General features: G+C 38.0%; 1 protein-coding gene across 3 annotated transcripts in view; it reads right to left on the bottom strand.

The window, feature by feature from the left end:
* Col12a1 (collagen type XII alpha 1 chain) overlaps positions 1–22,313 on the bottom strand; it is a 114,693-nt gene that overhangs the window by 81,633 nt on the left and 10,747 nt on the right. For 2 of the 3 annotated variants that reach the window (XM_042281395.2, XM_006980038.4), the window contains exons 4-13: positions 21,188–21,331; positions 20,557–20,616; positions 18,566–18,829; positions 18,219–18,383; positions 17,276–17,449; positions 13,940–14,230; positions 12,881–13,483; positions 11,154–11,426; positions 7,530–7,802; positions 6,776–7,048 (exon numbers count right to left, since the gene is read on the bottom strand). The exons of the other annotated variant lie outside the window; for it this stretch is intronic. In XM_042281395.2, coding sequence (XP_042137329.1) covers positions 6,776–7,048; positions 7,530–7,802; positions 11,154–11,426; positions 12,881–13,483; positions 13,940–14,230; positions 17,276–17,449; positions 18,219–18,383; positions 18,566–18,829; positions 20,557–20,616; positions 21,188–21,331 — 2,520 coding nt within the window. The remainder of the gene's footprint in view (positions 1–6,775; positions 7,049–7,529; positions 7,803–11,153; positions 11,427–12,880; positions 13,484–13,939; positions 14,231–17,275; positions 17,450–18,218; positions 18,384–18,565; positions 18,830–20,556; positions 20,617–21,187; positions 21,332–22,313) is intronic. 3 annotated transcript variants of the gene reach the window in all.

The following is a 22,313-nucleotide window of genomic DNA, read 5'->3' as shown; positions in this document are numbered from 1 at the left end:
AGACAAATGCTTCAAACCAATTTCCTGTATCAAACAAAGTGATAAGAGTATTCTTCAATGTTAAGTTTATACTGTTATCAGGCTTACTGCTGCTTTTTCTCCATAACACATTCTACTGAAATACAAGATACTTTGTAACATGGATTTTTGAGAAAAAGATAGTTCCATGAGGAGACTAAATATCAGACCTACAATCTATGAAGTTTTTTGTTTTCTTTTTAAATGGGGTCTTGGTTTGATCAAATGTTAGATTACCAAAACCTAAAGCAACTGCATGGGACTCTGTAGTACAACAGGCAGGATGTAAGCTTGCTTTCAGCTGGTGTTGGGATTAAGTGTGCAACCACCTGAGTCACTTCCTAGTGCTTTGGTAACAAAACATCTGGACTGGACATGATTAGGTACATAGACATGCCTTGAGAGGCAAAGCTCAACCCTGCTCAAATCAGAACACATGAGACTGTCTAAATACCAACAGTTTCTAAAAATCTTTTAAATCTTCCTTGTGATTCATTCCTCTATGGCTCTTGCTCTTTCATTTCTCTCTTCACACACTCTTCACTCTCCGTCTACTTACACACACACACACACACACACACACACACACACACCTGTCTAATTTCTTTCTGCTGCTCCTCTCTGAGACCTACGAAGCTGTTTGTTCAAAAGATACACTTGGCCAGAGCAACAATGAACCTTCGCTCTTGCTTTTGCCTAGAATGGCAGCTCCTTGAAAATGAAGAATTCATGATAAGCAAAACTGGTCAACAGGTGGGTCATGGCTATGATCTCTGAAATTATTTGGTGATTCCTCTATTTTATAGCTTTACTGCCATGCACATCAAATCAAAGTCACTTCAAGACTGACACTCAGAGAACTGGGAAGTTGATTTAACCTAATATAACATGCTTTCTATATCATAAAACATGATGTAGATGTCTCCTTCTCTTCTCTCTGCCCTATCCTGTCTTAAAAGAAAATGGCTCTCAACACATGCTTGTTTTTCAATGGTCAGTGGCCCTCTTACAGGGTTTAGTCAAAGTGTCATCTAGGCAGGCATTTGCTTGTTTAATTTTTTTATAGCTCCTGCCCTCAAAGAAGCTACAATTACCAGTAACTACCAGAAAATATTTTAGTTTGGTAAGATTGGGTTTGAGGAGGCATCCATTTTTAGAATACATAAGGGGAGAGAGAGGAGAAAAGGAAAGCTGGAAGTCAGAGTCTGGTCTCCTAGCAGTGAGCAGAACCCAGCAGGCTTCTTTCCTTTGTAAGTACAAAGGAAAAGATGAGTTGAGATCCACATCTGCTTTAGTGGTCACTCCCTCCCTCCTGCATGAGTTCCTCAAATGTCTGTTTTATGATCCCAAAGATTGCTCAGGGTTTTTCCTTAGTGACATATTCCGATAATGCTTAATCTCATAGTGCTTGCTTTCTCCTGCTCTGAACTGCATACCTGTGTTTCCTATATTTAATTTATCTCTGGAATAGAATCTGTGGCATTTGTTTCAAATGTATCTTCCTAATGCCATCACTTCTTTTCACTTTGATGACATCTCAGTAGTGTTTCTCTATGTTCTTCCTGTCACCAATGTAAGTATAAGGAATGGGAGTGCATTTCTGTCATAGATTCAAAAATATAAAACTCAGTCAGATTTCAAAATATTGGTGTTCAGTCAAAGGGCTGAGAATAAGTGACTTCTGGGTCTTTGGCCCTAAACAGAACATTTATAGTAACCTCCAGCTAAACTCCAGGGCTTCAGGACCACTGCAGAAGAGGAAGAGAAAGAATGTAAGAGGGGAAATAAGAAATGCTGGGGAGCACCATCTTTGGGGCATGATAGGGCCTTTACACTCATGAACTCCCAGCAACTGTGGGTACCCAAACAATGTGCACAAAATCAAGCCAGTTAATATGTCAACATGGAGGAGTTCATGAGGAGCTATTGGTTGATTATTGGCTACTGGGGAAGGAGAATTCGTTTTTCTCTTAAGAGTGTATGCCCATTGGTAGATTGCCTGTGCTCAGGGTGATGGCCCCAAGCCCATTCATTAGTGCATTCAGGTAGCACCAATTGGACTGTATTTTTTAATGAGGACATGAAGGTAGGAAGAGGTTATGTTTGCTGCGGGAGGCTGAGTGTCCAGGGGAAGTGGGAAGGTATGATTAAGATACATTTTATATATATATATATATATATATATATATATATATATGTATATATGTGTGTGTGTGTGTGTGTGAACTTGTTTAAAAAATTGATATTCTTTAAAAGAATTTTGGTATTCAGCACCTCTGTTCTGACTATAAATCATGTTCATCTATATGTATATATATATTCAAAATGTATTTTTTCTCATGTGTGCTTGCATCGCCTCATTGCTGATGCTGAGGAAGTGGTGCAGACAGGTGTATTTCTCATGATCTGAACATCCACAAAGAGTTGAATTATACAATGTTTTCCACATGCTATGCCAAAGAGCTAATGTCTCATTTAAGTAACTTTCCTATGTTTCCTTAGCTCTTTTCCATTTACCTTCCGAAAAGGAAATTAACATCCAATTCAAACATAATTAAAATATAAATTAGCTAATGATGATAACTGAAGAATGAATCACCCTGTAATGAAGCTGTGTTTCATCTTATAGATTGTTCCAGCCAGCCTTCACTGGACTTCACACAGCACTTTCAAAAATAGAAGTTCAATTTAAAATGTAATGTAAATGCTCTTCTAAATCAATTTGTCTTTTCCGTTAGAGCTCAGCTCAAAAGTCATCCAACTTTCCACAGCAGACTGCAGAAGACCTGCTTCTGGATAACATTCATGTGGAAACAGAACCAGAGCCACCATTCCAGAGGGCAAAGTTCACTGTTGACGACTCAGCTCAGCTACTTAAAGGAATAAGCAACTTGTAAATACCTAACAAAACTGCAGTTCAGCTTCAGAGCTGCACGAGTAGAAACATTTCTTCCCTCATTAATGCCTCTCCAAATCTGACTTAGCTGTTTTTCTCTGGCAAGCAATTAAGCCACAGACAAGAAACTGAATTAGCCTTCAACGACCGTGATAAAGTTCCCTGGCAATGTCAGAGTGCTTATACTCCCAATGTATGATTTTTCAAATTATGAGACAGCAATAAATTTAAGAAAACAGAGAAGCCTTGTCCAATCCACCTTGGAGAAGCCTGTGTTTTTGTGCATAAGGCAGAATCCTTGCATTGTGCTGAAAACCTCATTGTAACAAAATGTCAGCTGAGTCAACTTGGTTTGATCTGTAGGAAGCCATTCATATGTCAGGCACTAGCAGGTTGCTACAGCAACTGAAACAAAGGAAATCCTGAAAAGGCATGGTTTCCATAGCTAGAAAATACTCAAAATTCAAAAACAGAACTGTATTATTCCCAGACTGATCTATCCATTCATTTGTGTGAATCTCTGAATCAAAGTTAAGCATTATTCATTTAGACCTACCAAAGTAGGTTCCACTCTCTCTCAAGTCCCAACAGTGACTCCTAAGGTTTCTATCCAGACTTAAAGTACATTTGCATGCACAGCGGAGTTTTAGTAATTACATTAAGCCTATCTACTCTAATGACAACAACGGCAGTTGGGGACAATATAAATCAAACTTAATGGCTTCTGCTCAGATTCCTCTGAAGTTTGGATCTGAAATAGTAATAAACTCTGCCTTTGTGATTCTATCACACAACAGTCCTAAGCCAACCATGACCTTCCCCAGTGCCAACGCTAATAAATCTCTCTTCCAGAGACGGGGAATTTTCAGATCATCGGCTGCATTTCAAAAGGAAAAAGCACTAGGAAAGAAATTCAGGTTAGGGATGACTGTAGGCCATGCAAAGTATTCTAAAAAAGAACAAGGCAGAACTTTTGTTCTTTAAATTGAAAGCCACATGTTCTCAAGATAATCTGTAAAATTCTTAACCTACAGAAGGCTCTTGCTGGTTGACTCCAGGCCCTGGATAGAAGAAGCATTCCTTCAAGGTCTGCTCTTACCACCTCCTCTCCCAGGAGAGGACCAGATTAGAAAAACAGCAGCCCTCAAAAGCATTTGCCTGGCTCAGCTTTGGGCTTTCCACTCCCCACATTCACCATCATATCCTATTCCTGTATATGGTATGCAGATTTGGCTGAGTTGGTATAATAAAACAAAATGGAATAAGCAGGGGCAAAAGTCTTCTATTATTTTAATTTAGCCACAACTACACTTTCACGAACTCATCAAGTTTACCACACATAATGCAATGGGATAAATATGTTCATGAAAGCAGGGGGATGGCATTTTTGTAATCTTCGTGATAGGTCTAAAGCTCTAATATAAAGTAAGAAAGAAGTCTTTGATCAACACATTTTAGTTTCAGAATCACCATGTTTTTAAGCTAGTCCACAAACTATTTAGCTTTCTTCCTTCTCAATAAATAAGAAACAATGCTTTTTAAAAATTCATTTTACTTCCTGTGCATCTTCCTCAGAAACAGCTTCTGGTCAAATCCATGTAGATGTGCGTTTGGCAATTCCTCTATGCCGTTTGTATAAAGTTATAAATTTATAAATAATTATACTACCCATCTGACCTAAAACAAATTACAGCCCAAGAAAATGTTTGCTGGAGGTTAAAAAGTTCATTTTGCTATGTGAGAGCTCTAGTACATTATTCTTGGTGAAAAATATTTTAATTTTTAAAATCAAGAAAGATGAGGTGGGCGCTGGAGAGATGGCTCAGTGGTTAAGAGCACTGGCTGCTCTTCCAGAGGACCCAGATTCAATTCCCAGCACCCACATGACAGCTCACAACCGTCTGTAATTCCTGTTCCAGGGAATCTGACACCCTCACACAGACGTACATGCAGGCAAAACACCAATGTAAATAAAAATGCAAATAAATAAATAAATTGTTTTTTAAAAAGAGAAAGGTGGGGTGAGGAGCTATGAAATACCTTTTCTTAGACTGGGTACAACTATTGTAAACCTTCACACACATCAGCTGTGGTTACCTTCACTCATCCCTTATAAGATTAGCCCCATCACTATCATTCAAGGAAGGGGGAAGGCCTCTGAACTATTGGCTAACGACAGGTCTGGGAGAGTGGGAGTCACTGTCTCCAGTTGTGTCTGCCCACTACTAATCCGCAAAGCTCCAACAGATAGCTCCAAACCTACAGTCCCGCAGGCGGTCCTGGTGAATCCCGATGGATCCCAACACAAAACAAAAAGACAAGGATGTGAAAGAGGGTGGTGGGGACCAGAGAGGGTAACCAGGAGTAGTGAGGAGATGGGAGGTAAGAATGGTCAGGATGTAAACAAGCGTACACTCGTGGAAGTGTAAAAATACATAAATAATAGAAACTAAAGGTAATGAAGAAGGTTTTGACTAAGTATGTGTGTATTTCTAAAATCCAGAAAGTACAGGTGAGTATCAAGATTAGGAGTACATCCAAAAGGGAAAGTATTATTTCCAGGAATCTCTCTATATGGAAGAAATTTTAGCAAATATAATCCACACCTAACTGTAAAAAAAAATAACACTTCAAAGTTTATACTTTAACCAATATCCTCTGAACAGTCTACACTTTAAGTCCATGCAAAGCATGTGAAAGGGAGAATATCAAAAGGTCGGAGAGCACACTTCGGGTGCTCTTCCAGATGGAAAGACCACCTGCTTCTTCTGTTGGAGTATATTTCCATAGTTAAGGTAATGTCCATGTCTGCCTCTTGTTTTCAAGGCTTTTATGCAGCCAGTCAATAGCTTTGAACTACTGAAGATTTACTTGTAGGCAGCAAGTCTGAAGTCGCTAAATTATTTTATAGGTAGTATTTTACAGTTCCCAAGGATCTCACTAGCCTTCTCCCATTTGAGCTAGTAACCCTAAGAGGAAGAAAGGAAAAAGGGCCAGCCCTCTGTCCAGAGGCAAACTGGCATGGAGGAGGGAACAAGGGTTCCTTTCAAGGTCACATAGACAAGTGGCATATCCAGGGTTCTTCTGGTTATCAGTACTTTAATACTGGTATTTAACATTTTATTTAAAACCTCTGCCAAAAAACAGATTCTATTGACTATCGGAATGAAATTCTTGGTTGCTAGTATTTAATCTTTTCTGATTTGTTTTCAGTTCTTGACTAAAACTTTTTCGACAGTCCAAAACTCTCTCTCCCGGGCCTTGTTGCTGCCAGTTACAGTACCTACAACACTCCAAACTCCTGGATCCAACTAAGGTTGGATATTTTGCCCAACTCCACTGTCTTGTTTTATATTTTTTTGCACTCATAGTGTACTTCAGATTAACTTTTCTCTAATTATTAGTTCACATAAGTGATGTACAGTATTATAAACCTAAGAGTCTACAATGTAGTGTCATATTCCTTAAGCAATTACGAGTGTTTTATGAAAAGGGCATAACTAAAGTCAGAGAGTGGCTCCCATATGGACCTGGAGAATGGTGCCATGACCATAAACCCTCTGAAAGCTACTCTAATGTACATATTTCCCAAGGTCCTTTCCCTTGAATATTGCCCATTTTATTCATTGCAGCAGACCATGGCTTTATATCATTTGCTTATGTTATATCTGTATATAAGAGGTTGTTTTATAGTACTTGTTTTATAGGTTGTAATATAGTACGTATTTTAAAGGAAATACACATTCCTTTTAAGAAAAAAGACTACATATTCAAAATTTCATTCTCTAAAAGCACTTCCGGCTTCTTCATGCAGAATCACACACAGGCTCAAGATTTGCCAGAACACAGGACATTAATTACCTTCAAGTGTTGTTCCTTTACCAGAAAGGGCTTCTCCAGCCCCAGACGCATACAGGGCTGTCACAGATAAGTCGTATTGTGTCCCTTCCTTCAATCGCCTCAACACCGTGTTGGTTGTGTCTCCCCTCACAGTGACCTCTTGAGTTTCACCTCCTGCTGCTGGGGTGTATGTGACAAGATACTGCTTCACTTTTCCTGGTGCCCCACTCCAAGACAGCTTCAGAGTTGATGTTGTAGCGTCAGAAACTCTTAAGTCTCTTGGATTCCCTCTAACTTCATTAAAAAAGATGACAGTATCGAAAGGCATTATTTAGTAAAAAATGACTTGAAAACACCCATTTTTTTCATATGTGTGTTATATCAAATTTACATCTTATATAATGACGCTGTGGCAATACACACCTCTGCCTCCCTAACAAAATATAAGCATTACTAAATGGGGTCCTACACAATAGTAAACAATGAGCAAACAACGTCTAATTCCTTTTCTGTGTTCATGCAAATTAAAATCTTCCATAGAAGCCAGACATAGTAGCCCACTCCCACAATTCCAGCACTTAGGAGTATAAGATAGAAAGATCATAGGTTTGAGGATAGCCTGGGCTACATACATGCATTCTGACTCAAAGGAAAAAATCTTTTATGTAAAATCTGTCATCAGAATCTTCTACATAAAATATTTTCCTTAATGCTTTCCTACAAATGGAACTAAGTAATGTGTGTTGTTTCCATGTGATGAGCATATTTCCTCTACCTTCTTCGGTGGCTGCATTTCCTGTCAGTGGAGAGCCTTGTCCAGAGGAATATTCGGGAATTACAGAGATTTCATACTTTGTGTCTGGCGTCAGGTTCTCCAGTGTTTTCCTCCTCTGATTGGCTGGGGTACTAACTTCTTTGCTTTCTCCACCAGCAACTGGTCTGTATAGAATTCGATACCTTAAGACTCTCCCAGGAGCTTGAGACCAGGTAATTTTAAAACTGTCTGTAGTCTCGTCCGACACCTTCAGGTTTCGTGGTACTCCTTTTACTGAAATTTAAAAATGTATATTTTTTAAAAGTTAGCTGATTTTATGTGAGTACCAAAAAACTAGCTTTTGAACATTAATTATAGTACTTTTCGAACTAATTTCCATGGCCATTTTTATTCACAAGCATTCTGGTTATAACATTCATTTAGCCAGACCTTAAATAGATTCTGAAACCATTCTGCAAATATTTTATGTGTGTGGTCATTTGCTGTAGAGGAAAAATTGGACTATATATTATAAATGAGAAGTATGTGACAAGCACTTAATGAATATCATTAAATATAAACCTCAAAGTCAAATTGCAATGTGAATAACATGGACTTGGGGTCTTCAATGACATTTTTAAGTTAGAGCTGAAATGAGAACATCATTGGATTTATGTTTAATAAACATGCTCAAGAAGAAAGACTGTCCATCTGGACAACAAATTCAACAATGGTGAACTCAAAGTTATTATGTTCTCAATTCACTGGAACAAAGCTGTAGTCTAATGTGGTTGTATGTGACTGACAAACAGAATTAGAAGATTTCTTAAAATTTCAACACATTATAGGGTTGGAAAAATGGCTCAGTGGTTGAAAATTTGGCTGTTCTTCCAGAGGACACAGGTCGGTTCCCATCACCCACACCGCAGCTCCCAACCACCTGTTAATCTAGTTTCAGGGTGTCCAACATCCTCTTCTGGCCTCTAAGGGCACTGCACACACATGGTAAACAGACATACATGTAGGAAACACATATAAATAAATAAAAATGCATATAAATAAAAGTAAAATGAGTTAATCAAAATTTAAAAAGAAAAATTTAACACACCAGTAGATCACTCCAGACAGAAAAAAAAATGGAAAGAAAATAAATCCATCAATAAAAGAAATATGAGGAGTAGGGTAATTGTATACCTTAATCCTAGCACTCAGAAGGCAGAGGTAGGTGAATCTCTGTCAGTTAAAGGCCAGTTTGATGTACATAAACAGTTCCAGGCCAGTCAGGGCTAAATAGTGAGACCCTGACCCCTCCCCTCACCAAAAAAAGGAAGGAAAGAAAGAGAAGGAAGGAAGGAAGGAAGGAAGGAAGGAAGGAAGGAAGGAAGGAAGGAAGGAAGGAAGGAAGGAAGGAAGGAAGGAAAAGAAAGAAAGAAGGAAGAAAGAAAGAAAGAAAGAAAGAAAGAAAGAAAGAAAGAAAGAAAGAAAGAAAGAAAGAAAGAAAGAGAAAAGAAGGAAGTTGTAGTTGGCCAACTTTACCTATGATTCATTATGTCAAGAAAAAAGACCAAATTAGTCAAAACATAGGAAGCAGAATGACTAACGGCTGTGAATCCTGACTCTGAAGCTTAATAGTTATATAATTTGAGCCACAGACTGTTCAGCAGTTAAACATGACTATTCATTAGGTTATTGAAGTGCCTGAGTAATGCATGGGAAACACTCAGTATAGCATATGACACCTAGTGAGAGCTCAAAAACCACCAGCTTAATTAAGATGTTCAATGCTAAAACTTGAATATTTACAACTGAAACTTTAGATGTCACAATCTCATGAAAAGCAGTAAAGCTGTCAGGCATTATGCTCTTCTGTAGTAGCCCAATGTCTAAAAATCTGAGTATATATGAATACATTGGCCTCAACTCAAAACTCCCTATTCTTCTTCTTTGAGAAAGAGAATGGAAATGCAGTATGTTTACTTTGACAGTTTATTTTTATGAAAAAAGTTGTAATAAAAAGAACTCTATAAGGAAGATTACAGGGGAAAACAGTGTCCCATGGCCAAAAGCAAATAATGCCATTATATTTGTAAGCAAGATAGTTTTTCAGCCTATTGAAAGAATGCAAATAAAACTAAGTAAAGATAACACAACTGGTTTTTTTTTTAAGTGTTTAATGCCAAGGTTAGTGTCCTAAAGTGACTAATAGTATAGTTTTCTCATGTGCCTTCTGCCTCTTTCTATAGATAACTTGTACTTGCTCTCTTGTGTTTGAAGAGAGGACTGAAATAAAACCACCCAGCATGGCAGCCTCGCAAACCTTAGTGCTCTGGGAGGCTAAGAAACCGTGAGTGCAAACAGTGTGTCTATTGTACCAGAAGCTAGTGGAGGTAAATAGGAGAATGAAATTCAACAGCAAGGCAGACTGCTTCACATTCAGTTTTTAAAAGATATCAGACTCAAGTTTCTTCTTGAGCTGTTGTAGGCAGTATAAGCAATCAACAAAAAAGCAGAAATATCTTAAGTACAAATATCTAAGTTATAGAAACACACACAAAAAAAGGTGTGTTAGATACTTTTGTTGGCCTATAGCCATAACTATACCTATATCATGTACAAAATGGAAAAAAAAAAACAATCCTCCTTGAAAAATGTTTTAGAGACAAAGCTATTCCCTAACTTTATCAATAAGGAGTACAATGTGTGCCAGATCTGTCTGCAAGTACTTCTTTGTACGTCTTAAATTCTCATGATACCCTTTGGAGTCTTTCCCTTGCACCCAATCAAAACAAGGAAGAAAACCCACATCTCTTGGAATCACTGTCTCCATACGAAGAGTACTTGACTTGTCTTAATTTTTTCTTCTTGGCCAGACTAAATGTCAAATTAAATCATTATGCCAAAAGGTATCCAGCCCTAATCAGTAAAGATGACACATCTCAAACACCAGTAGAATTAATTCACTCATGTCCCAGCAGCATTATTCACAATAGCTAAAAGTGGGAACAACCTGAATAGATTAATAGAGAGTGGTGTATTCATTCAATGAGATAATATTCATTCATCCTTAAAATGAAATGAAATTCTGCCCAAGCATGGTGGTACAGACCTTCAACCATAGCACTCGGGAGTCAGAGGCAGGCAGATCTCTGTGTGTTCAAAGTTAGCCTGGTTTACACAGTGAATTAAGGTCAACTAGGGCTACATAGTGAGATCCTGTCTCAATAAATACATAAACTCTGACACAAGCTGCAACATGGATGAGGAATTACATTAGGTGGAAGAAGTCAGACAGAGATAAAGATCATATGATTACATTCAGTGAGGGCTTCAAACAATCAAATTCAAAGAAACAGAAAGTAGGTTGACAGTCTGGGAGCAGGGCATTGGAAAATGGAGACCCACTATGGCTACAGGGTTTTGTTATGACACCCTGCACATGGATGGTGGTAATGATGGCTGTACAAGGTCAATACACTTCTTGCATTTGAAATATGCACCTAAAGAATGGCTGAAATGGGTGAAAAGGGTTTGTTTGTTCCTTTTCATTTTAACATGGACTAAAAGCAGGTGCTTTATTCATGCTATAACTTTGCTAGCTAATTAATTACAATGTTTTGAGAAAGCATGGAGAAAACCCCACTGTACCTTCATCTGTGGTCTCCTCTCCAGCTAGGGGAATGCTGAAGCCATCTTCATACTCTGCAGTCACATTTACCAAGTACAGGGTCTCTGGCTTCAGGTTGCTGAGAACAACACTGGTGCTCGAAGCTGGCTCCACCACTGTGACCTCATCATCCCCAGTAGCATCCTTGTATGTGACATGATATGAAAAAACATTTTCTCCAGCAGGAGACCATTCAGCCTTGAAACTATTAGAAGTCACCTGAGAAAACTTCAGATCCTTTGGTGGCACATAAGCTGTTTAAAACCAAAAAATAAAAAATAAAATTTTAATTTTAAGTCTATGGAATAAAAACAGACCTCTTGACTCTGTGCTTCCAAAATTGTTGCCATTCATTTGGGAGCAAGGTCATTGAGACCCATGTTCATGATCACAGAGAGAAGGCCTCCCGCTTGAAAGGTCATCCTGGTCATTTTCCTTGGTTTTCCACAACAGTGATTATATTATACGAAGGAAGTAATTAATTAAAAATGGAACTTGAATTCTGAGTTTCTCAAGACAAAGCAGTAATAGAATAAATATTTCTCAAGTGTTTATTTAAACAGTAGCAGATTTTAAATGAACCATGACAATTTTCCCAATCATCCTGGTACTTGAATATTAACTCTTAATGACAGGTAGGCACATATTTCAAAGTACAACTGAGGAAATTTCTGACAAATGAATAATTGTAACACCTGAGAAGGTGCCTCAGTGGGGAAAGCACTTGTCATGCAAATGTGAGGATAGCAAACTTGAATCCCCCAAATCCATCTAGAGCTGGGTGCAGTGGGGTTCCTCTGGGTCCCAGTGTTTCTACAAAAAGAGGGACTGGGGATAAGAGAACTCAGCCTGACGTATACAGCAGCGAGCAGCAAAGACTGTCTCAAATAAGGTGAAAGTCAAGGACAACACCGGAGGCCTCTGACCTCCACACATATGCCATGGCATGTGCATGTCCATCATCACACACACATAAATGTGTGTGCACACATATGCACCGGACATATACACATTTACAAAACAAAGGTTTTGAAAAGAATCCTCATTAAACTGAGCATTAAACCGATCATAAGAAGAGACAATGCTTAATGCATATTGTCCTTGGGGGACACACAAACAGGAGAGACATGAAAGTATAAAGTTACTAACAGAAACACCAAATGTGTAAAAGTGCCATACACTGGAAAACTTAAGGAAGGTTTAGAAAGGGGGTGATACTTTAAACATTGGAAAGCAGAATTTAGACAAATCAAGAAGAAAGACTAGAGAACTCCAGATGTGAGGTGTCATATCCCAAAACAAGGAAAGAGAAGACACAAAAAGAATCCAAAGGTCCAAGAATGTTTTAGTTGCTTTGGGTTCAAAGGACTTGGATCTGTAGCTACACAGTAGAAAACTCAGTAAGTGGTTGTTTAATTGGCTATGACAAATAGTGTGATGCAGCTGGATCCTGAACTCCCCCGGGGACCTAGGGAGGGAAATCTCATGACTCTCTGAGTAAACAATTTTTTTTCACCAAAAATGAAATGACATGCATACCCAGGAGAAAGTTATGTGTCGAACCCAAATACATGCAGTTTGGTGGTTTTCAATAGCAGTGAGACATTTCCCTGTACCCAGTGAATGGAAGAAGAGTCCTACCCATAGTTTTAGAACTGGGAAGCTTTGTTCACAGGCAAATGTCTTTTACTTTCCAAAATCTACCAACCTTTCTTCTTTATAGCTGCCAACTCTTGCTCAATTCTAAGACAGATAGACTGTGTGAGTTCAAACGATATCCTCTGAAAGGCATCAAAATCCTCCACTGTGAACACATGGGTCTCGGGAGGAGGAGAGGCAATGGCTTCCAACTCTGAGCGAACAGCATCCTTTACACCAACTGCGAAGATCTCCACATCTGAATTTCTGAGTTTTATAGCAGGGTCTCTGAAAGCATCTGATGACTTCCCATCAGTGATGAGAATCATGACCTTCGGTACATTACTTCTTGAGCCTTTGTTAGGCACAAATATTTTCTCTCTGACATAAGTCATTGCTTTGCCTGTGTTTGTGGATCCTCCCCTGTAGGGGAAGGTGTTTATTGCTTTGATTATATCTTCAACTCTGTTAAATTCCTTCAACGTGAACTCCGTGTGAGGGTCTCTGCTGTATTGGACAAGGCTTATCTGCACTCTATTTGGTGATATCTCAAAACTTTTTGCAAGAACTTCCAGAAAGGCTCTAACTTTAACAAAGTTTGCAATCCCGATGCTATAGGAACCATCAACCAAAAACACGATATCAGCTTTTATATCCACACCACGTGAACATTCTGTGAAGAGAAAGAAAATCCATTCATACACAAATATGAACTAATATACAATAAAAATTAAGGTCTGGATATCTCCAGATATCTCACTTTTCTTTGTAAGTCTACTTCTTTTCAAAAACTGCTGCAGGGCTGGAGAGGCGGTTCAGTGGGTCAAGTGCTTCCTCAGCAAGCATGAGGACCTGAGTTTGGACATTCAGCACCCACATAAGAACCAAGTGTACCTATAATGCAGTGCTGGGGGTATGGAGACAGGCAGATGCTGGGGCTTGCTAATCACCCAGTCTAAGCCAAACGACAAGCTCCAGGTACCAAAAAAGACTCCATCCATTGCAATAAAAAAAAAAATTCAAAAAAAATGGAGAAGAAAACTACTCTAAATACTGTGTTTAAAATGAAGTCGGAACTACTAGGCCATACTGTTGTACTCCAACCCCAGTGATAAAATGGCTGACTTACCCACTTGAACTTTCATTGGCTGAGTCTTCTCCATCACCGAAATGGGCTCACTGGATGTCAGACCCTTCATGGCAGAAACACTGATCTGGTATTCTGTGTCAGCTGAGAGGTCACGAACATTGAGCGTGGTCGTCTGAGGCCCCACACTCAAAGCGTGATGCCGGCTTCCTGCAGCCATTGGTGTGAGGAGGACTTTATAGCCGGTCACAGCACTGGGAGATGGATCCCAGCTCAGCCTAATGTATTTTGATGACACTTCTGTGGCAACCAGATTTGAAGGAGGCTCGATGACTGAAAAAAAAAAAAAAAAAAAAAAAGAACTGTGGTGATTAATAATGAAGTACAACTCTATTAGGTTTTACATTTGGACCTTCAATTCTCCGTATTCAAATTGATGATGTCTATATCAGAAAGTGGTCATTGATACCCTCTCTTCCTAATTCCACCTGTGTGAACAATCCAATAGTTCCTACTGTCAGGAATTCAGTTACTACACTAAAAAGCTTGGCAGGGAAGAAAATTTTTTGAAATAAACTAATGAAGGCAGATTTAATGTTTAATCTTTCTATGAAATCAAAACTTTCATTTTACAATTGGTGCCCAACTCCTGGCTTGAAGAGGAAAAGGATCTGCTGAAGAAGGACAGGGGAGGTGGCCATCTTAAGAACTGGAGGGAGTGCTCTCAGGCTTAAGAGTATTGTAACTCACAAGCCTCTGAATGCTACACTATACTTCCCATGAGCAAGCCCAACAATCTGAATACCAGTGAAGTTGTCAAGGCCATGACAAGACTCTTCTGTGATGATCCTGGTACAGAAGCTCACTGAAAGAATATTAAAAGGCATACGTCGAATGTTTGGACTGGTGATTACAGTTATTATGATACAGACAGAGATCTACAGCCAAACACCAGGCACAGCTCCAGTAGCCCAGTCAAAGAGGGACAAGTGGGATTCTATATGCAAGTGCACCAGGATCATGATGGGGAAACCTGCAGAAATGACCAAACCAAACTAGTGGTAACTCATGAAAGTTGGATCAATGCATGGGACTGGACTAGGTCCTTTGTGTTTTCAAGATGTGAGCCCTCAGCTTCTGCTTCAAGCCCCGTGCCCATTGCATTCTTACTTCATGCCATGAAAAGTTCTGCATCCATAAGTCCAAATAAACTCTTTATTAAGTTATAAAAGAGAAGAAGGGGGAGGAGATGGAGGAGATCAAGATGAAGGAGAATGAGGAGTAGGAGAAGGAAGAGGAAGAGGAAGAGGAGGAGAAGAAGAACAAGAGGAAGATGAAGAAGAAGGAGGAAAAGAAGAAGGAGGAGGAGGAGGAGGAGGAGGAGGAGGAGGAGGAGGAGGAGGAAGAAGAAGAAGAAGAAGAAGAAGAAGAAGAAGAAGAAGAAGAAGAAGAAGAAGAAGAAGAAGAAGAAGAAGAAGAAGAAGTTGGTCCTGTGTAATGTGCAATGTCTGGTATCACTGGTTTTAGCCTCTCTAGGAGAAAGAGTAAATTTAAGTAAATTAATGTTCTTTTGATATGGGAATCTTGACTTATATGGAAACCTAGTGTCTCTGTCACTTGTATCCCAGTGCATTTATCAATTTGGTAAGAAAAAATGATTTTACATATTTTTTGAGATTTTTAATATAATTATATCATTTACCGCTCCCCATTTCTTCCTCCAAATCCTGCAATATACCCTTCTTGCTTACTTTTAAATTACTGGGCTCTTTTTCAGTTAATTATTGTTACATAATGTGTGTATTCTTACATTAATTATAATCATACAAGTGATCACACTTGTAAAGGGGAAATTAGCAATTACAATTACCATAATACATTGTAAGGAGAACTGTTTGGCACCCTCATGAATAAATGTAAATAAAACAAAAAAAAACCTTTCATTTTGAATTTAACATTTTATTTGTCTTTATTTTTCTGTCCCAGTATAGACATTTGCTAATTATCCATTACATTGATGATTTATTCACTACAGGCCCTGAAGAAAGCTGGACACAGCTGTGGTGTGGTCACGGCTACCCATGCAGGAAAGTTCAAACAGCGGCACAAGAAAAACCTTGCCTGCTCTTGACAAGCACACAACTGCATTTCACTAAAAATTAAGCTGTTCGAAGTAAAGAGAGATAATCTGAGTAAAGTGAAAGGAGGCATATGGATCTTATGATAATATAGGGTGGGGTGGGGGAAAGTTAACCTTTAGACCGTAAAGAAGAAAAGAAAGGATTCGGAGCCTGGGAAATGTTGAGAAGTCCTGGGAGAAGTAAAGCCAAGGAACTTCCCAAAGTGTGACTGGAGATGGAACCGTGTGAAAGTTCTACATAACCACTCCTCAGTTCCCACAGTGGGAGGAAGACCACCAGGGGCTTTCGGTGTTCAAACGGATCCTCATAAAATATCTTTTTGAAATGCCTGTCCTCTCTTCTATGCACTTAAAAGTAACAACCCATAGAAATGGGAAAGTTTTCCAGATGTGGGAGTATCAAATCGATCGATTTATGAAATATTTCTAAGCTTTGAACACATTAGGGAGTACATGATAACGGGAAGTCCTTGTCCATAGGCAGTTGGTAGAAACAATGCTATCACTCTTTCATGTTCTAGAATGCTAAAGTGTCTGCACCCTGCCAATGTTTAAAGTCCGCAAATAAAATAATTAAAGCAAATGCCAGGAAAGCCTGATTATGGATAGTCAATATACACAAAAAGACTTGTTTATAAGAGTTTTATCAATGGAGGGAAATCTCACAAGGCCCCACCCCTAGACACAGAACTACAGGCAACTAAGGAATGCTGAAAGTAGTAGTTTTTCCTAGAGGAGAGGCCTTTGACTGTTCATCCAATACCAAGTGGATCCTTGAAATCATATACATACAAGTAACACTAAACAGATTTGGCATAAATAAACAGGCTGTATTAATGTATTTGTGCATTTACACACACAAACATATATGTAACAAAAACAAAGAAAAATAATCCATAAATTGAAAGGAAGGCAGGAGGAACATGGGAGGGTTTGGAGGAAAGAAAGAGAGGGCAGAAATTATGTCATTATATTTTAATTAAAGTTAAAAATATTAAATAAACTAAGTCTAATCAAAACTTGCCCCTCCAAAAAAAATGTTCAGGAACTTCACAGAAAATATTTTGTCAAATTTTCCACTGGAAAGAGGAAATAATACCAATATATAAACACGTTGAGTACAGAAACCAGACAATCACTGGAGGGTGTGGTTAAATCTATTCTAGAATACCTGTATAGCAAGAACCGCTGTCAGAAAGTGCTAGCTTCTATATGCCTCTCAAGACACAAGCACTCACCTTCTTCTCCACTAACCAGTTCACCAAGTTGCTCGTCAACTCCTGAACACACCTGGGAGATTATCTCATTCTGAATGTCCACAATCGCATCAAAATTGGCCACGTTGAAAACATGGTTCAAGGAAGGTGTGGATGCAATTTGTTTGAGTTCTTTTGCATCTGCAGCTTTAATACCTTGGGGGGGGGGTGAAAGGTGGGAATATGTTAAAATGGGAAACATACCAACTGCAAGAAGTGCTTTGCAATAATTCTCAATCTCAAACAGAAAGTAGTTTTAACCCTTTTTAAGTCAAAATTCAGAATTGCTTTGACACATGCATTTAGTCCCAGCACATTCATGGTAGAGGCCAGAAGATTTCTATGAAATCAAGGACAGCCAGACCTACATAGTGAGACCCTATCTCAAACAGACAGATGACAGATGATAGGTAGAGGACAAACAAATGTTCAGTGGCAAAGGATTTTATAATTTTACACAAAAAGAGAGAGAGAGAAATGGTTAATAGAGAAATCCCCCATTTTAACTATGTCATCACTTGTCTCTGACATCTGTGAAGATAATATTTTTTATTCCAAAGTGCTGAATGAGCTGGAGCCCTGTGAATACTTCAAGTATTATGTAATGCAGAAAATGCATAAAATCCACTTAATGATAATACAAGGAGGATCTTTATTAGAATCGCTGGCAGAGTGTTCTTTGAAAAGTAGAGAGCTGGCAAAGCATGTTACTATCACCTCACTTAATTCATATACTAAAAGAGCTTTATGAGGAAATAGATAAGCAGAATTTTTACTCAAAGACAACTTGGCTTAATACTATCCTATAAAATGCAGTAAGCACTTTTGACAACATCCTTCTTTGAGAAATCAACCTTTATCTTCTTAAGCATTAAGTGTACTGAAGGAGATCCAGAAAGAAAATGGCTGGTCAGACTTAACCTACCCAGAGAGAAAACCTCAACTCCAATATTCCGAAGCTCCCTCGCTGGAATATCCACTTCGTCCTGAGATTTGCCATCCGTGATGATAATTGCCACTTTAGGAAAGCCTGCTCTTGAGCCAGCAGATTCAGTGAAAGTGTTTTTAACTAAGTAATCAATAGCATCCCCTGAAGGGAAAAAAGAAACATGTTCATTGACTCTAGGCTCTTACTCATTTTGCCAAAGCTGAAGACTGAAAGGTTAATTCCAAAGGTACTTACTGTATAATCACTGGGTTTTTCTTTTTAAATTTCCTCTCAAAATGAATACTTCATTTATTTTAAACAATAAAGGAATCTCTAAAACATACCTGTCATTGTGTTGCCACCTTTGTATGGAATTTTTTTAATTGCAGCCAGCAGGTCATCTCTTCGGTAATACTGATTTAAGTTAAATTCAGTCCTGGTATCCGAGCTGTACTGAACAACTCCAACTCTCGTCTTCTCCTCCCCAATGTCAAAAGCAGACACAAGAGCAGCAATGAAGTCTAAAATGTACTTGAAATTATTTCTTCCCACACTCCAGGAGCCATCCACAAGAAAGACTAAGTCAGTCCAGGCACTGACAGAGCACTCTGAAACATATTTAACATATTTTTAAATGGTTAAATAAGTCCTTTTAAAAAAAACATGGGCTAACATTGCAAAAAAATGTTCCTGAATCATTCTATTCCTTATAATGTGTTGAACCCATTATTTTCCATTTACATACATAAAAGAATATAAAATCTTATACTATCAAAGCATTTTCAAGGCACTTATCAAGATCCATTTACAGGATTGGATGTCTTTAACTTACTAGCTAAGATATTCTGTGCAAAGAAATAACTAGACATGTGATGTATGCTGCCCAGGAGAATGCAGCCCAAGCACATGCAGTGCCAATCTGTTTTTCTAAACCATGTCTTTACTCTTCCCCAAATGAAGATTCCATCAAACATCTGGGAGACACACAAAAGAAATGGCAACAGAGTCTTCTCCTGCCTTGTTATTTATCAACAGATAAATACAACCTGTGCTCTTCAAGCAGATGCATCTGAGTTGAAGAGAAGAGTAAATATTTTAATAGTCTGTCATATTTTCCAATATAAATGTCTAAGTTTATAGTCAAGGTAGTCTATGTATATAGTCATGCAAAGTAGCCAAAACATTTTGTCTTCATTATCTCTGTATTCAAATTTGACAACTAAAACCTCCATTACTAAACAAAAAGAGGAAACATTGTTAATGCAGAAGTCCAAGTGGCCATATGGTATCCTTAAGGGATTAAAATGGAATGCGCTTTTATGACCATGCATTATCTTTCCTTCTTCTATGGTCAAGGAGGCAAGTTAGTTTTCATGAAAATCTGTATTGCAAGGCAACATTTAGTGGATTTCTGAAGATGTTTTTGTCCTTGAAGTTAGTTGGTAGATAATAAAAGAAGTATTTTGGCAAAGAAGAGCAGGAAAAGGTCCTGGAAAATTGTGCAAGACAATTTCAAGTTGCATGCTTAAATAATTTTTGTATGCTGTTTAATAGTGCAATTTTAGTCTATTAAAACCCATATCTGGCAGAATATTTTGATTTAGAATAAATATTGATAGTTTGGAGAAAATAATAATGTAACTGCATAGGAGAAACTTCATTTTAGATTATTCCACATCTGAGAGAATGATAAACAGTGATCTAGAGGAAAATTTTCCAGAGAAAGAGGCCTTTGTGTTTATAATGTTTTTATGATCAATCTGGGTCATAAATCCAACTTACAAAGTGGCAAAATCAGAAGTCCAAGAAACTCCTTAGGAGTTCACTCTAGCGAGCCACACAAAGCAGTATCAGACAAAAGGAAGCTAACAGCCTCAAAGCCAAGACTAAATAAAAGTGCTTTTCATCTGGATACATATTCAATTTATTAGAGATGGGCTGCAGGAACTCTGGAAAGACTGGAAAAGCTGACATCATCAGCCGAGTTGACAGAAATATCCCAGAGATGAGCTCAATCTACAAGTAGACTGAAAGTGTGTTTCATAGCATTTGAGTGGCTTTGAGCACTAAGACCAGCTCAGTCTTTTCCCACAAACCTGTAAGTGCCATCTGTTAATATAATTTGTCTTAGGAGGATATATTGGCCAGAAAGTAAGAACTCAAGGTTTATAAGAATTTAGTTATACATTTCTCTCATCTATCTGTACTTCTTCTAGAGAAAGATTATAGTTACTAATATGGGGAAGATGATCAAGCTGTGTGTATAATTAGAACATCTACTATAGTGCATTTGTAACTTCTACAAATCCAAGCAAAAATATAAGAAGAAACTCACTTTGTATCTCTGTTTTTCCAGGTTTCTTCTCCCCTGGCTTTGTCGGACCACCTGTTTGAACTGAGTCAAAAGCCTATCGTTAACTAAAAAAATTACCAAATATATGTATATATATTTCATAAGAATAGAACATACACATTGTTCTTTAATATTGTCTTTCAAATATTTGGTCTTGCCCAGCTTGTCAGAATGTCAAACAATGATTTCCTTACAAATAAATTATGTTAATGAAATGTTAGAGATATTTCAAAAAGAGTTTACATTATTGCTTGAAAATTTTGATATTTCAAATAATTTTTATTCAGAACATTTCTGCTACTCCTAAAGACCATGGTTAAAAGCCATGAACGAATCGTTCGTAAGCACTAATAACAAGGATCACAGAAAGTGGTATTGATATGTTACCTATATAATAGGAGATTAAATCTGAAGTTGGAAAATTGTCTGCAAAATGCACACCCATGGATCTGCGTGACGGTAATAGTCAAGGAAAAAGAGGCGATCAGTTTGGAAGTGGGGAGGACATGGAAGGAGGTGGAGGAAGGGCACTGGGTGGGGGCTGGAGGGATAAAGGGGAAGGAAGAAAATGACAGAATGATATTAAAGTACTTAAACTTGTATGTGCTCTTACTTGTCAACTGGCCTATAACTGGCACACTTTCTTCTACTTCATCATAGGAAGTTATAGTCACCACATACTCTATTTCAGGAATAAGGTCTGATAATAAAGTTTCAGTGGTACCAGCTGCAAGGGTAAATTCTTTAGTAGGCCCCTCTGTAAATACAAAAAGGAAATTGTGACTTCAACAAAACTTTCCCAAGGATAACATATTTTTAAAAAGTCTAAATGCACCACAAAACTAAAACTTTTGCCATATGTACTTTTTCAAAACATCCAAACATTGTTTTTAACTGTCTTCCAAAAATAAGACCTTGCATTTTTAGAAAACCCAATATTTAGCCGGGCGGTGGTGGCGCACGCCTTTAATCCCAGCACTCGGGAGGCAGAGCCAGGTGGATCTCTGTGAGTTCGAGGCCAGCCTGGACTACCAAGTGAGTCCCAGGAAAGGCGCAAAGCTACACAGAGAAACCCTGTCTCGAAAAAAAAAAAAAAAAAAGAAAACCCAATATTTATAATGGCCTTACCTTTATCTGACAATCACACTCAATGCTTTTTAAAAGCTCAAAATTCTAAATTAAAGGTATGTTAGAATATCAGACCAAAAATATATCATCGTTTTTATGACAACATGAAATAATAAAAAAATGTTATAAATAAGATATGACTCAGAAAGCAATTTAATCATAAATTGGAAAAGAACAGAAAGATAGATAGAACCACATTCAAATATGGACCATACCAGTAGTTCTCTGAATTTATTGAATTGAATATCACATGTTTTGTGATATCATATATCAAGTATTTACTTACATACAGTATGCTTTCATTTAGATTCTTTTTAACTTTTAGTTCAATCAGAAAGCATGATAGCACCTAGGGACTGCATGCTTGTTAATACTTCAATTATATTAAATATTTCACAAAACATAATTAAGAAAGATAGCATATATAACAAAACTCTGAGAAATGTTCCCGGCCATGTACTATATCTATGTGGGCCAGAGCACTGTGGGACATGAAGACATTGGGTATATATTAGATTGGATCTTTGTGGTGCCCATTTTGAACATTGGAAGCCAATATTCCCAGTATCTAGAAAAAGAGTGAACCCTATTTGGGCTGTTTTAGAATGTTC

This window comes from Peromyscus maniculatus, chromosome 7, assembly GCF_049852395.1.
Source record: "Peromyscus maniculatus bairdii isolate BWxNUB_F1_BW_parent chromosome 7, HU_Pman_BW_mat_3.1, whole genome shotgun sequence".
NCBI classification, from domain to species: Eukaryota; Metazoa; Chordata; class Mammalia; order Rodentia; family Cricetidae; genus Peromyscus; species Peromyscus maniculatus.
Note: the sequence above shows the minus strand (reverse complement) of the source record. Positions and strands in the feature narration are given on the sequence as shown.